The sequence below is a fragment of the Clupea harengus genome, chromosome 12 (assembly GCF_900700415.2).
Source record: "Clupea harengus chromosome 12, Ch_v2.0.2, whole genome shotgun sequence".
Taxonomy (NCBI): Eukaryota; Metazoa; Chordata; class Actinopteri; order Clupeiformes; family Clupeidae; genus Clupea; species Clupea harengus.
In genome coordinates, this window is record NC_045163.1 from 21,884,707 (window position 1) to 21,898,396 (window position 13,690).

Here is a 13,690-nt window from a genome sequence, read left to right on the forward strand (position 1 = left end):
CCAAGACAAGCAGAACGTGTTGGTGTGTTCCTCTTCAGTCAGTTTATATTTCCACTGTAGGTTTATGGGTCTGAGTGGGAGGCCAGGGTTTCCTCTCATTGAATGGGCGTCCATTAGCAAACACACAGCATTCTGGATAACAGGAAGTGTCCCTATGGTCGCCTGTGTCCAGACCACGATTTTCTTTGTATTCTGTGGGGAGAACACCTTCAAGATGTTGCACAGTTTTGACTGGGCTAGCTTTACCACCCTCTGCAACAACAAAAAAACGTCTTAAAAAAAAAAAAAAAAAACCTGAATTTGTCTTCTATCAGCAAGAGACATGTCTTGATGGTCAAATTAAAGCATCATTATAGTAATGGTGTGTGTGGTCGCTCATGTCCTGGCCTCCACACTGATCTTTAAGATTATCTCCAAAGCAACAAGGCCTATCTTGATTGGTTTCCTTTGGAGGACAGCAAAAAGCGGATGTGCTAATCATTCACTCCATCACTAAAAAGTAAAGTTGGGCCTCTGTGAGTTCCTTTCATATTACTCGATTGCTTATATGCATTTACCGGTTTCAGTATTTACTATTTTGTTGCGTGATCACATCTTTCAAAATGTATTCATATTGATATCATTCAGGTATTAAACTGTTAAATGAATTGTTTCATGTTTGCATTGTCGTAAAAACAATGAACAAAAGTCCTTGACTTATTGAAGTGTGAGTTCACCCCCAGCTCTGAGCCTAACTTCACCCACTAAATAATTTGGATAAATTCTAAAAAAAAAAGTGGGCAAGGGGCGGAGGAGGGAGGGGTGTAAACTCCTGTGAATGATAAGTGACAATCAGGGGGAGGCAGAGCCGCCCATTTCATGATGTGGTCATGCACCAAACGGTCCTTGATACGTCAGCATCGATTCAGGATGATTTTAAACAGTAGATGGCACCAATAATAAAACAAGCATTGATGTGTTTCATCACAGTTCAGCCATATCATTCATTTTTGGGTGCACTTATACTTTAAGTCAGAGTCACTTACGCTTTTACTTTTTGTGTTGATTATTCCATTTGCACCTTCCAAACCAACAGTTCCCTCCAGTCAGAAGTCCTCTCCATTGCTGTCACAAAGCTTTTCATGCTGTTATTGATGATATGCAATAATGCCAATGTCAAACCACTTCATACTCTGTCCTGTGGGTAGAACAGCCAAACCACAAAAATGCTGGACTCACTTAAAACATCACATTCTTCTGAGTCCCTGGAAAGCACATACACCAACACATCAGTGAAGTGTGCCCTTGGCCAAAAATAAAAAATAATAATAATACATCACATTTATATAGTGCTTTTCAAAGTTCTCAAAGACGCTTAAAATAGGTCCCATAGTTAATTGTGTGTCCAATCTAATACAGTTCCTAGTGATATGTGTGAAACACAAAATGGTTCATATCAAGCCCATTGTATTAGTCCCCTAAGTATTTGATGAAATGTTATTTTAACAATAATTAACAACATCTTTACCCTCTTTCCAGGCTGTGTAACAGGAACAGTACATGAATAAAGATCATTAGTTCAGTTCATAGTTACATTTCTAGAAAAGAGAACTCAATCAAATTTGAAACAAAACTGTCAAACATGTCTTAGTGATGCATATGAATTTGCATTTTAATGATATTTATTCCAGTGAGCCAGCATTCAGTCTGGAACCATGTTCCAACACACTCTCACATATGGGAGCTGACCAATTAATCTAAATCAACAACATGACTCGTTCACAGACATGGATTAAAAATGTATCAAAATAAATTTTAAATAAATATTTTTTCTTCTTTTGAAATGAAAACATTTTCCCATCTTTGGTCCCTATAGTTGTGACTGGTCAATTTGTGTCGGAATTCTTCCACAAGAAATGTCCTGTAATAAGACACAAAATTTTACAGTCAAAAACAAAAATTTGCATGTGGAAATGACAATGAAAGCTGGTTAGACTTGTTTCTTTAGATTATAGCTGTCTCAAAGTAGCTGCTAGTAAAAGTATTGCTTAATTTATTCACTTATGGAAATGGAACTTTCTGGAGAGCAATAGTTTGTATTGCCAAGAGTACCAAACTAAAACCAGCTTCATGCCGACAGAACTAAATCCAGCTGGGGGACTATATCCACACAACACTGGCATTTCAACAATCAATATCCACATCGAACAGTAACCACCTGGTAAATAGGTCATTTTTCTCTAACTTAAGGCAGCTAAAGGAACATATGAAGTCTGCAAGCATTTCTTTCTCTGAGCTGGAGGAGAGAGAGTCCACATGCCACCTCTGTGTTTCCTCCCCACCCCTCCTTCCCTTCCCAACTTCCTGTTGATGCAGTGAGCCTGGCCAGCACACGGAAACTTCAGCAGTCCAGTCACGCTTCCCAAAAACAGCACCGGATATGGACACAACTTTCGGGGGTAAAAATAATCTTCAGCACACAGCTGTGACTGTAACGGTTGAGTTATTCCAGGTTAAGATGTTTGAACTCACAAATGCCAATACACTGAAATCTGTAGTCAACTGCTGAAGCCAGTGAACTCATATGAAGTTGTTGACAGATGAGAGCAGGAAATATAGCTAAAAAAAAAAAACAGACATATATATAGGCAGAAAAAAGGGAAAGATTTGACCACTACAGAATAGCTGCACATCTTTGAAATGGCCTTTGTCTAAAGCTCGACAATTCACTCGGAAACCCGGAGTCCACAGCAGTCACATTACTCTGATCTGAACTGACTAAAAACAGATTACACCTTGGTCAAAAAAGCCTGGTCCAACCCAGGTCTGAAATGGGTGAAAGTGATATAGCTGGGGCTGTGAAGGGTAGACAGTGTCACTACATGCTGTCTGTTGATGTGTTGTGAGTGCGTTGCTAAGGGCATGACGAAGGGTCAAGTAATGAGGAACACCCACCGAGCGCCTAGAGGAGGGAACAGGAACGTGGCTCCCTGAAAGGGTTGCTGCCCGTTGGCACCCCAACCAGGAGGGCATCTTTTGTGGCGTTCTGGAGGCAGTACTGCTGCAGTTCGGCCGCGGCTTGGGACACCTGTTGGAACAGGGTGGTTAGTCCTACAAGATGGCTGGTGCGAAGGTGGCTCCTTTGACTTTCACACACACTCACACAGCAAGTTAAGATCAGCTTATTTTGTGGAGGAATGTTTGAAAAACATATTCTCCATCTCTTAAACTAAAGCCAGCTGTAGTGGCAGCTTCACCTGAGGTTAGCCTGAGTGGCAGCACCATACAAGTATCCTTGACTCGCACAGCCCTCTCCCCTGTAATCATGTTCTACCCGCGACTATTTTGAGGCTGCAGGGAGAATATGGTTCCAGTGGAACAGGCTGAGAGAATGTTCCTAACTGTTGCATCTAACGTATTACCATAATAAACAAACGAGAGGCGTCATGCAAATACATGTGGTCTATGTAGGTATCCTGAAACTAGAAATGAGATATGTTCGGAGATATAATGAGCAAAATCCTAAAACCTCTTCCTTCATGAACATAATCTGTCTTATCTTCCACGTACAAACTCAGACAATGTTGTAGTTTCAAATTTGTACATTTGAAATGCAGTGCAAGCCTTCGCATGAATATACAAGCCTACCACAAAATAAAAATATACAAAGGGTTAAAACTTACTTTTATTCTTTCCACGCTGGCCTCGAGTCTCAGTTGTTCAACAAGCCGACGCATGTTGGTCAGATTAGAATTGGAAGACATATTCAGTCGAAGTTACTTCTTCGCCAGTGCCAACGGATCGGAAGTGAGCTTGATGGTTTCTGATGCCCCCTCAACTTAAACAAGGCTCTGTCAGACTGACTTCTCTGTTTTGATGACAAATACTCTTAGCAGTGAGCGTGCATCACTCGACCTGACGTGACGTGGTTGGAGTATGAATTGCTCCTGCCCACTTAGAGCAGAAAAATTCCCGATCATCCGAATATGTGGATTCCCCACCTCCTTAGGGGTGGTACCCGTTTGGTTTGACTTGACTTGTGTTGCGCTGGTTTTACTCATGGCCTTTATCATACAACCTAATGTATCTTACGTGCTTACGTTTCTGCGTAAAAAGCAAGTAAAAAGCGGTCTTAAGACTCGAACAAAAGACTGTCAAAGCTAAATGAAAAACAAACTGCCCTAACGAATGACTGGGCTATGGTGTTAGAACTTTTGGGTTAGATATTTTGGGTCTAACATACATAATACATGGTACGCCTGCCATTCCGAACATAACTTTAATCAAATGACGCCGCCTGGTGGTAGCCTACTATTGTACTTTTACAAAACAACATTTTGCTATCTCTACTTATTTCAGCAATTACAGCCGATTATGTACTAACTGTGTTATATACTGTGGACATTCAGAGGATATTCAAATGGAATGAGAGGTAGCCAACTATAAAATGTGTTTTTATTTTCAGTCACGGTATCATTTACAGCAGTCATCACAAACAATACCATCTGATTATTCACCAGCACAGCCATCAGACCCATAGAAGTGACAGATATGAGAGAGATGCAATTGCAATCATCACACAGAACCTCAAAGATCTCTAAAATACAAAACCTCATGGACAGTTCACCACTACACGGCAACTTCGGTAAATATGATATAATGTAGTCTACATTTAAGACTATTGCAGAACTGACTAGTTCACAGACCTGTAAGTATACATTCTATTTAGAGTCTATTTTTTAGAACTGATACTAGCATACCATACGTAAGGTAGTAAATGTATAAATAAGATTAAGGCATTTGGTAATATTACTGAAGTAAGTCTAATTGCAATCAAACTAATGCAACCTCAGTGACAGAACACACCAGGCTTTCTGGAGTTGTTAAGTCAAGAACAGTGATCATCACTCCAAATGTGGTCTGATTGACTTTTTACAGTGTCATCTAAATGTATCACCACTACACAAATGGGAAAAAACCCTCCCCCATTTACATACTTGTGTCAAAGACTGTAATTCACAAACTGTTTAGATCTTTCTGATTCTGTATCAGAGCTCCATATCACATTAACATTTGTGCTGCTTGTTTAAAAGTGCAGAGGGGGTCATTTATTTTCATCTTTATTTTCCAGTTCGTCCAACTTTAACCTTAACAGTATAAATAGCAGCTAGTCTGTGTGAGTAAAAAGCAGCCCTGTGTAGTGCCTATTGCTATTATGCAAGAACTAAAGATGAAGCATTTTTTATGCTTATGCTTTTTCTAAGCATTTTTGGGGATAATTCATAAAGCTAGTCTGAAATGCCCAAAAAAAGAAACCCCAGCAGTGGATTCAAAACCTTGAATGGCAGGGATCACTTGATTTTTCTTGCTTTCCTCATTCAGTACTTTTTGTTGTCATAAGTTACTTGTTTTTATTTGTAGCTAGAGCAACTATGCTTATAGCATGCTAACTCCTTTCTTAAATTACCCCAAAAATGCCCTTTAGACACCACCAAAAATGTAAATGTAAACACAGACCATCCATAAAATGTGTGACACGCAGCTTCAAATGATACAGGCTATTATCATGCACCTCTGAACATGTTTGTCTACATTAAAAATAAAAACATAAAAATATGTAAACATGGTGAGGCATAAGATTTTGAAATAATAGGGCACTAACAAAGGACACATAAATTCCATGCTTTCCCATACCCACTTTAATAATATTATAAAATATGAATTCCATGACAACAACAAAAAAGAGACTTAAAAATCGTAAACTGAATGAATGAACGAAATCATTTTTTGATGGCAAAATGCTTCACCAATATGTAGTTTTGGCTGTAGATTGCATCACCCCATCCACTGCCAGAAACCGAGACAGCCCCCTTTCAGACGTATCTTTCTAATGCTTCATATGACCCAACATTATTTGTAGATGTTTCCATCACAACACACGCACAGGCAGGCCACGCAATCAGTATGAGGTTCACACAGTAGTGTCTATAGAGCGCTTGGGATGCATTATATGCGGTTTATTGGCATATCGGTTTTAAAAGTTTGACATGTGCATATCTGTGTGCACATGTGTCTGTGGCTTGTTGTGTGTTGTGTCTGCATGTATGTATGTATGGGTCATCAGTCATCGGTGAAAGTGAGACGACCCGGTCCTTCATTCTTCATCCATCTGCGGTAGCGCTTCCACCTGGGGTCCTGTGCCATCTTCACCTTCATCTCCTCCTCTTGCTCGACTTTATAAACCTGTCAACAGAAGTCAAATTTAACACACCCGACAGCAGCCAACACACGTCCAGACAGTGCACTGAACATCACTGAGGTAATACTGCACATCAAAGAGCTTATACGGTCATCTGTAGGTTCCATGCACTTGTAAATAAGAGTTGTATCTATATATCTAGCTACTATGAATGACATCAGCGGAGATCTAACCATCACCGATGTCCACAGCGTCCTTTGAATGTGCTGTGGACATAATAAATAACCCTAATCAGGTAGGGAGGCCCGTCTCAATAGACGTTTCCTGATAAACTGATATAACTGGACTGTTGAAACATTAGTCGCACATCACAAAAGCCAGAGGAGTTCCAGAGTTCCACAGGTGTTTCTCAATACATCTGTTGTGACAAAAGGTTAGTTTAGGCATCCCAAAAATAGCACTTATTGAATCCGAAATACTTTCCTACACCCACTGCAAAACACAAACTACAGTACACAGTGTCCACATAAGTTTGACGACAAATGAAAATTCTCTCAGTAAATGATTAAAACTATAAACTGTAGCTCAGTATTATTCTCACAACCCCTACATGCCTCAACCCACCTCATAGTTCTCCTTAACCCACAGCTGCTTCTCCAGGAACGTGTCCTGCAGCTGGTCGTCCAGGTTGTCAAACTGCGCCTGTGACATCCTCATGTGTTTCCGGATGAGGTAGAACTTCTCCTCCTCGCCATACTCCTCCCTCCTCAGGGTGAACCGGTACAACCAAGAACAGTACCACTTTATGTAAATGCAGAGGTGGTAGGGAAACAGCACAAGTTTGCACAGCAGGATGTCCGACATGTTGGGCTTCTGATAGCCGCCCTTGATGTCGATTTTGTTCTTGATGATGTCACGTATGATCTCCTCCTCTTCCTCCCGGATCTCCTCCTTCGAGCGTCGGTTCTTTCCCTTCTCCTTGGTGCGGTTCAGCAGCCCCTGTTTATTGGCCAGCTCTGTGGCCTTGATGCGGTATTTTGGCATAGTGGCCAGATAGTTTATGGCTTCCGTGTAGCTACTCCACCAGCTGTAATACTACAAACATGCAGAGAGAGAGGATGTTCAATCTGAGGTTACGTGTTCAGGTGTTACCTTGGTAAAGACTACTATTGATAGGTGAAAATTCACCCTAGTTACCTCAGGACTCCGGAGCTGCATACAAGTATATTTATTAGACAAACAACAATTGCAATCGGGCTCACTCCCAGCACAAGGCTGATATAAACAGAAGTTTAGCGTTCAGCAGGGATAACCACGTGGTGGATTTCTGACGTCCGAGGCAAGGATGGAAGTTTTGCACAAGGTCGGAGGAAGCACAGTTCGACCCTTCTTATCACCTCTGGTCTAAACATGCTCTTGTACATATGCAGACTAAGTGGCACCTAATATTCTAAGTTACACATACGCAGAAACACAGAAAAGCCATGTTCCTGCTTACATAAGTACATGATTCATATAAGGAATATATTAATACAAGGCACTTGATTCATATTTTTTATATTTAAAAAAAGCATAATTACACTAGTTACTGTGACTTGGTTCTGGGGAAATGTGTCTTTCTGAACCAGAGAATCAAACCCAAAGGGTTAGGCTATAAAGAAAAGAAAACGTCACATAGCCACCTACCTGGAACAGAGAAATGGCAACCACTGTTACTAGGATTACTATCCTCACGTCCACTTTAGGTGCCAGCCTTCTGCTGTAGTATGCATAGTAGTGACTATAGTACTCCTCTGGGTGATCCAACATGTAGTTATAATCTTTCCTGGTTTCTTCATCCTACAGCACAGAAATATATTTTCAGAACAAAGCAGAAGGAAGACAGTACCTCTGGCTATGGAATAATTCACGTTACAGCCACGACAGCGACTGATCCTATATTTGAATTCATTATAGAATGTAACTGCCACGTTGGCGCATCGAAAGCCTGACGTTACATTTAATAACACCGCTAATGTTACATGACAAATCGTAATTTGAATATTTTTGTACGTAAAGTGGTGTTAAAATAGAGAATCTCAAAGACTTCATGCTTACTTTAAGGGTTTCATATGCTGTAGCGACGAGAAGAAATTTCTCTTTAGCACTTTCATTTGTCTCTCCGGCGAGTTCTGGGTCCCCATCTCGGAACCTATCCGGATGATATTTTCTAGCCAGCTGTCTGTAAGCACGCGCTATCTCGGATTTAACCGATTCTCTTGTCACGCCGAGAACATCGTAACAGCTCTCTGTCCCACAATATAATCCTGGAATCAGGGCAGTGGCGGAGGAAATAAGGAACGCAAAAACTATGATCAATTTGATCCAAGTTCCTTGTCGAAACGCATCCGCTATGGAAGCCGCCATGTCAGCATTCCGACACTGTCGCTGAAATCTTACGTCATACAGACTGTTTGGTCTTGGGAGATGTAGGAAAAACTCTGTTCATGTTTATTCTCAAGTCTATCTGTTCTGCCTGGGTTTGTGTATGTGTTTGCAAATAAAGAAAATATAGGAAAAACTCCGTTATGAGTAATTAACGTAGCTACAAAATACGAGCTGATGTTGAATCATAGATACATTACTCCTGATAGACTATAAGGGCATGTAAGTGTCTGGCGAAATTCTGCCGCAAGCCAATTGGGATCAGAATCAGAATAATTTGTATTGGCCAATTATATTTACACATACAGGAAATTAACTTGGTGTGGTTGGTGCATCGGACATAAAACATATAAACATATTCACAAAATAGCAAGATAAAATAAATAGCAAGAAAAATAAAAGATACATGTTTTACCAAATAGAATAGGCCTAATTATAATGTGGGCATGTGCAGGGTTCAAATGAAATTAGCATAGTGCAGTATATAAATAATTTACGCTGTAGTGCATTTGTGTGTAGGTGTGTGTGTGGGGGGGGGAGGAGGGGGCACAAGGTTTTGGTCTTGATAGAGGTGATAGTTAATTTTCTAATGGATCTCAGATGGCAATCTTATCTGCAGTAACCTATTTTCAACGGCTTCCTTTTATTTATTGGTTCCTGACCACAAAATGTAAAGATGATCCGCAATGACACAGAAAGATGGGAAAGACAGCCCAGTAATACATACACCAGTGATAGAGAAATGTGAAACTCTGACTTTAATCTATGTGTCTTTGATACTTAAGTGCTGACGTTTCTAACTCTGTATGTTTGCTTAAAAGTACCTTCTGTGTGTGCGTAAGCAAAGGCTGATAAGAAGAACTAGTAGCCCTTCTTTTCGGCCTTGCTGATGCATTACGTTGCAAAAATCATAGCAAGATGGCCTTGGACATGAGACCCACAATGTGGTTATCTCTGCTGACATATTGTTTTGACGTCAGAGAAACACTCACTTCAACTTATATAAACCTTGTGTGATGTGTTTAACTTTGTTTCTCTCTCATCTGCTGCAGTCTGGGAGTGAGCCCGAGCTCTTTTTCTCATCCTCCAAGATGAGAGTGAGCCTGTGCCTCTCACTTGTCTGCCAAGACATGAGTGAGCCCGATATGCATATTGAATAAAAATATTCTTATTCACAGCTCTGAAGTCCAAGGTAAACTTGAGTGTGATTTTTCACCTAACACCAAGTTTATATACATATACAGTGCCCTCCACAATTATTGGCACCCCTAGTGAATATGAGCAAAACAGGCTATAAAAAAATATGTCTTTGCTGTTTATCCTCTTGGTCTTTCACTCAAAATATTCACACAAATCTTACCTTTTCATTGAAGTAAAACTATTGAAAGAAAAAAAAACTGTTGACATTAAATAAATATTTTTCCCCAAAACATGTGTGCCACAATTATTGGCACCCCTTAATTTAATGTTTTGTGCAGCCTCCCTTTGCCAAGATAATAGCTCTGAGTCTTCTCCTATAATGTGTGATGAGGTTGGTGAACACATGGCACGGGATCTGAGACCATTCCTACATACAGTATCTCTCCAGATCCTTCAGATTCTTAGGTCAACGCTTGTATACTCGGCTTCAGCTCGTCCGACAGATTTTCTATGGGGTTTAGGTCGGGGGACTGTGATGGCCATGGCAAAACCTTTATTCCGTGGTCAGTGAACAATTTTTGTGTTGATTTTGAGGTGTGCTTCGGATCATTGTCCTGCTGGAAGGTCCAACCACGGCCCATTTTAAGCTTCCTAGAGGGGGCTGTTAGGTTTTCATTTAATATCTGCTAGTATTTGATGGAGTCCATGATACCATGTCTCCTAACAAGATGTCGAGGGCCTTTGGAAGAAAAACAGCCCCACAACATCAAAGATCCGCCACCATACTTCACATTGGGTATGGGGGTCTCTTCTGTATGGCTATCTTTCTGTCTACGCCAAACCCACCTTTGATGTTTGTTGCCAAAAAGCTTTATTTTGGTCTCATCTGACCATATAACTCGGTCCCATTGAAAGTCTGACTTACATTTGGCAAACTGTAGGCGCTTTAGTTTGTTGTTGATTGACAGCAGAGGCTTTTTTCTGGCAACCCTCCAAAACAATTTGTGGTGATGGAGGTGGCGTCTGATGGTAGTTCTGGAGACTTTCTGAACCCAAGACTCAATTTACCTCTGCAATTCTCCAGCTGTCATCCTTGGAGATTCTTTTGCCAGTCGAACCATCCTCCTCACGGTGCGTGGGGTCAATTTACAGATAGGTCCTCTTCCAGGCTGATTCTTAACATCTCCTGTCGCTTTAAACTACTTAATTATTTCCATGATAGTGGAAATGGGTATTTTCAACTCTTTAGAGATTTACTTGTGTCCATTTCTTGATTTGTGCAGCTCCACAACTTTCCGTCGCACATTGTCACTGTGTTCTTGGGTCTTTCCCATAGTGATGAATGACTAATGGAATTTGGCCTGTGTCACCTCATATTTGTTCGCGAGTGGAACAGGAAGTCATGGTTGACCTCTTAAGAGTTCCTTATCAAACAGGTGAACTTAAAAATGTAAAACATGACTGGAAATATACTTCAGTTAGATTTTAATTATAAGATTTTTCTAGGGGTGCCAATAATTGTGGCACACATGTTATGGGGAAAAATATTTATTTAATTTCAACAGTTTTTTTTTCTTTCAATAATTTTGCTTCAATGAAAAGGTAAGATTTTTGTGAATATTTTGAGTGAAAGACCAAGAGGATAAACAGCAAAGACATATTTTTTTATAGCCTGTTTTGCTCATATTCACTAGGGGTGCCAATAATTGTGGAGGGCACTGTATATTGTATATACACATTTATATCTCTAGTGAGCGTCGTTTGGCACTGCCGTCTGTGCAAGCACGGCAATCCAGACTATTCTCATTTGTAGTTCCACGTTGGTGGAACGAACTGCCTAGTACTACCAGAGCAGGGGCGTCCCTCTCTACCTTCAAGAAGCTTTTGAAGACCCAACTCTTCAGAGAGCACCTCCTTTCCTAACTGGCACCTGACTAGCGCTTAACTTGCACTTCAGCAGTTACATTCCTGCACTTCTTTTTCCTTTTTTCTAGGTCGTTGTTTTCTAATTCTCATGTAAAGTAGTATTTATTGTTACACCATGCTTTTTATTGCTCTTAGCTTCACTGTTCTCTCCCTTGTACGTCGCTTTGGACAAAAGCGTCTGCTAAATGACTAAATGTAAAAAAAAAAAAAAAATATCTATATACATATCCATCTGCGGTAACACTTCTATGAGGACTCCTGTGCCATCTTCATCTCCTGCTTTTGTTCATAAACAAACAACATAAACAATGCGCACACCTGTCTGCAGTGAACACATATTCCAGAGACAGGAAGTCATATCTTTGCCAGTCTGGGACATTGATGAAAAATCATTGAAGATGACTTTGCCAAGGGGAGCCACCAGACCCTGTCAAACTAATGCACTTAAAAGTTTGGCCACAAATTAAATGAGTATTATGCAAACTGAACACAAAGCACATCACTGACATGCCTCAATGCACCTCATAGTTCTCCTTAACCCACAGCTGCCTCTCCAGGAACGTGTCCCGCAGATGGTCGTCCCAGGTTGTCAAACTGCGCCTGTGACATCATCATTGATGGAGATAATTTCCAAGCACTGTTAAGACTTAAGAATATATTAATCAAGTGCCTTGTATTAATATATTCCTTGAATGAATCATGTGCCTATGAAAGCAGGAACATGGCTTTTCTGTGTGCGTGTGTAACTTAGATTATTAGGTGCCACTTAGTCTGCATATGTACAAGAGCATGTTTAGACCAGAAGTGATAAGAAGGGTCGAACTGTGCTTCTTCCGACCTTGTGCAAAACTTCCATCCTTGCCACAGACGTCAGAAATCCACCACGTGGTTATCCCTGCTGAACGCTAAACTTCTGTCTATATAAACCTTGTGCAATATGTTTATCATTGCTTCACTTTCAGCCTTGTGCTGGGAGTGAGCCCGATTGCAATTGTTGTTGTTGTTTGTCTGATAAATATACTTATATGCAGCTCCGGAGTCCTGAGGTAACTAGGGTGAATTTTCACCTAACAATCATGTGTTTCAAATGAGGTAGAACTTTTCCTGCTCGCCATACTCCTCCTTTCTCAGGCTGAGCCGGTACACCCAAGAACAGTACCACATAATGTAAATGCAGAAGTGGTAGGGAAACAGCACAAGTTTGCACAACAGGATGTCCTTCTGATAGCCGTCCTTGATGTCAATCTTGTTTTTTATGATTTCATGGATGACCTTCCCCGCCTCCTCCCTCCCCCTTCGAGCACAGGTTGTTACGCTTCTCTTTCTGGGTTCAGCGAGCCCTGCTGTTTGGCCAGCTCTATGGCCTGCATGCAGTACTTAGGCATAGTGACCAGGTAGTTTACGGCTTCTCCACCAGCAGCAACACCAAGATTACATTCAGACTGCAACCAAAAGTGGCCCCAAATGTGATTTCTGTTTTGCTCATATGTGACTCAGAGCTGCTTTTCACATGGAATCTGGCCTTTTCAATTCTGATTTAAGCCACTTTCATATGTGGTCCTAAATCAAATACCTGTCTGAACAGTCATATAGGAATTAGTACTACTGTCACTCTAGATCAGTATTCGTCACAACTCTGCGCTGGCCAGTCAGTCGGTGAATACAAACAGGTGTTACCCTCCTACTTCAGTGTCATTTCATTTCATGTAAAAAAAACAAAACCCACACAACTAGTTTGGCTAGATTACTGTGTCCAACAGGAATCAGAGGCAAAGGGTTAGGCTACAAGAATAAAACACATCAGAAGCTGGTTACTAGGCTTGTCAGATCCACTAGGGCCCATCCTCATGTGTTCATAGAACTCCTCAGTGATCCAACATATAGTTATAACCATTCCTTGTTTCTTCACCCTACAATAATGAATTAGAACAAAATCGACTGAAAGCATTGTCTTACTTTTTTTCTCGTTCTGTTTCCCAAATTGTAGGATTAAGGTAAACACAATTTTTTTTAATCTCTGCC

General features: G+C 40.7%; 2 protein-coding genes across 2 annotated transcripts; both read right to left on the bottom strand.

Annotated features, from left to right (window-relative positions):
* Positions 1-1,626: 1,626 nt before the first annotated feature.
* On the bottom strand, positions 1,627-3,944 carry gng10 (guanine nucleotide binding protein (G protein), gamma 10). Its single transcript, XM_012830075.3, has 3 exons — positions 3,663-3,944; positions 2,935-3,067; positions 1,627-1,900 (listed from the first exon to the last, which is right to left on the bottom strand). Exons 1-2 carry the CDS (start codon positions 3,741-3,743, stop codon positions 2,942-2,944), a joined length of 207 nt encoding a protein of 68 aa, XP_012685529.1. The 5' UTR covers positions 3,744-3,944; the 3' UTR covers positions 1,627-1,900; positions 2,935-2,941.
* A 473-nt stretch (positions 3,945-4,417) lies between these two features.
* Positions 4,418-8,635, bottom strand: dnajc25 (DnaJ (Hsp40) homolog, subfamily C, member 25). Its single transcript, XM_012830074.3, has 4 exons — positions 8,276-8,635; positions 7,865-8,017; positions 6,803-7,273; positions 4,418-6,222 (listed from the first exon to the last, which is right to left on the bottom strand). The coding sequence occupies exons 1-4, from the start codon at positions 8,582-8,584 to the stop codon at positions 6,100-6,102; spliced, it is 1,056 nt and encodes a 351-aa protein (XP_012685528.1). The 5' UTR covers positions 8,585-8,635; the 3' UTR covers positions 4,418-6,099.
* Between the last annotated feature and the right edge of the window lie 5,055 nt (positions 8,636-13,690).

Bases quoted from the DNA above. Each gene is read 5' to 3' on its own strand.
- dnajc25 (XM_012830074.3), bottom strand. From the start codon at position 8,584: ATGGCGGCTTCCATAGCGGATGCGTTTCGACAAGGAACTTGGATCAAA. The intron at 8,018-8,275 runs GTAAGCATGAAG...TCTGTGCTGTAG, and splicing joins CAGCATATGAAACCCTTAAA to GATGAAGAAACCAGGAAAGA. The intron at 7,274-7,864 runs GTAGGTGGCTAT...GCATGTTTGTAG, and splicing joins TTGCCATTTCTCTGTTCCAG to TATTACAGCTGGTGGAGTAG.
- gng10 (XM_012830075.3), bottom strand. From the start codon at position 3,743: ATGTCTTCCAATTCTAATCTGACCAACATGCGTCGGCTTGTTGAACAA. The intron at 3,068-3,662 runs GTAAGTTTTAAC...CTGTTCCAACAG, and splicing joins CCAGCGTGGAAAGAATAAAA to GTGTCCCAAGCCGCGGCCGA.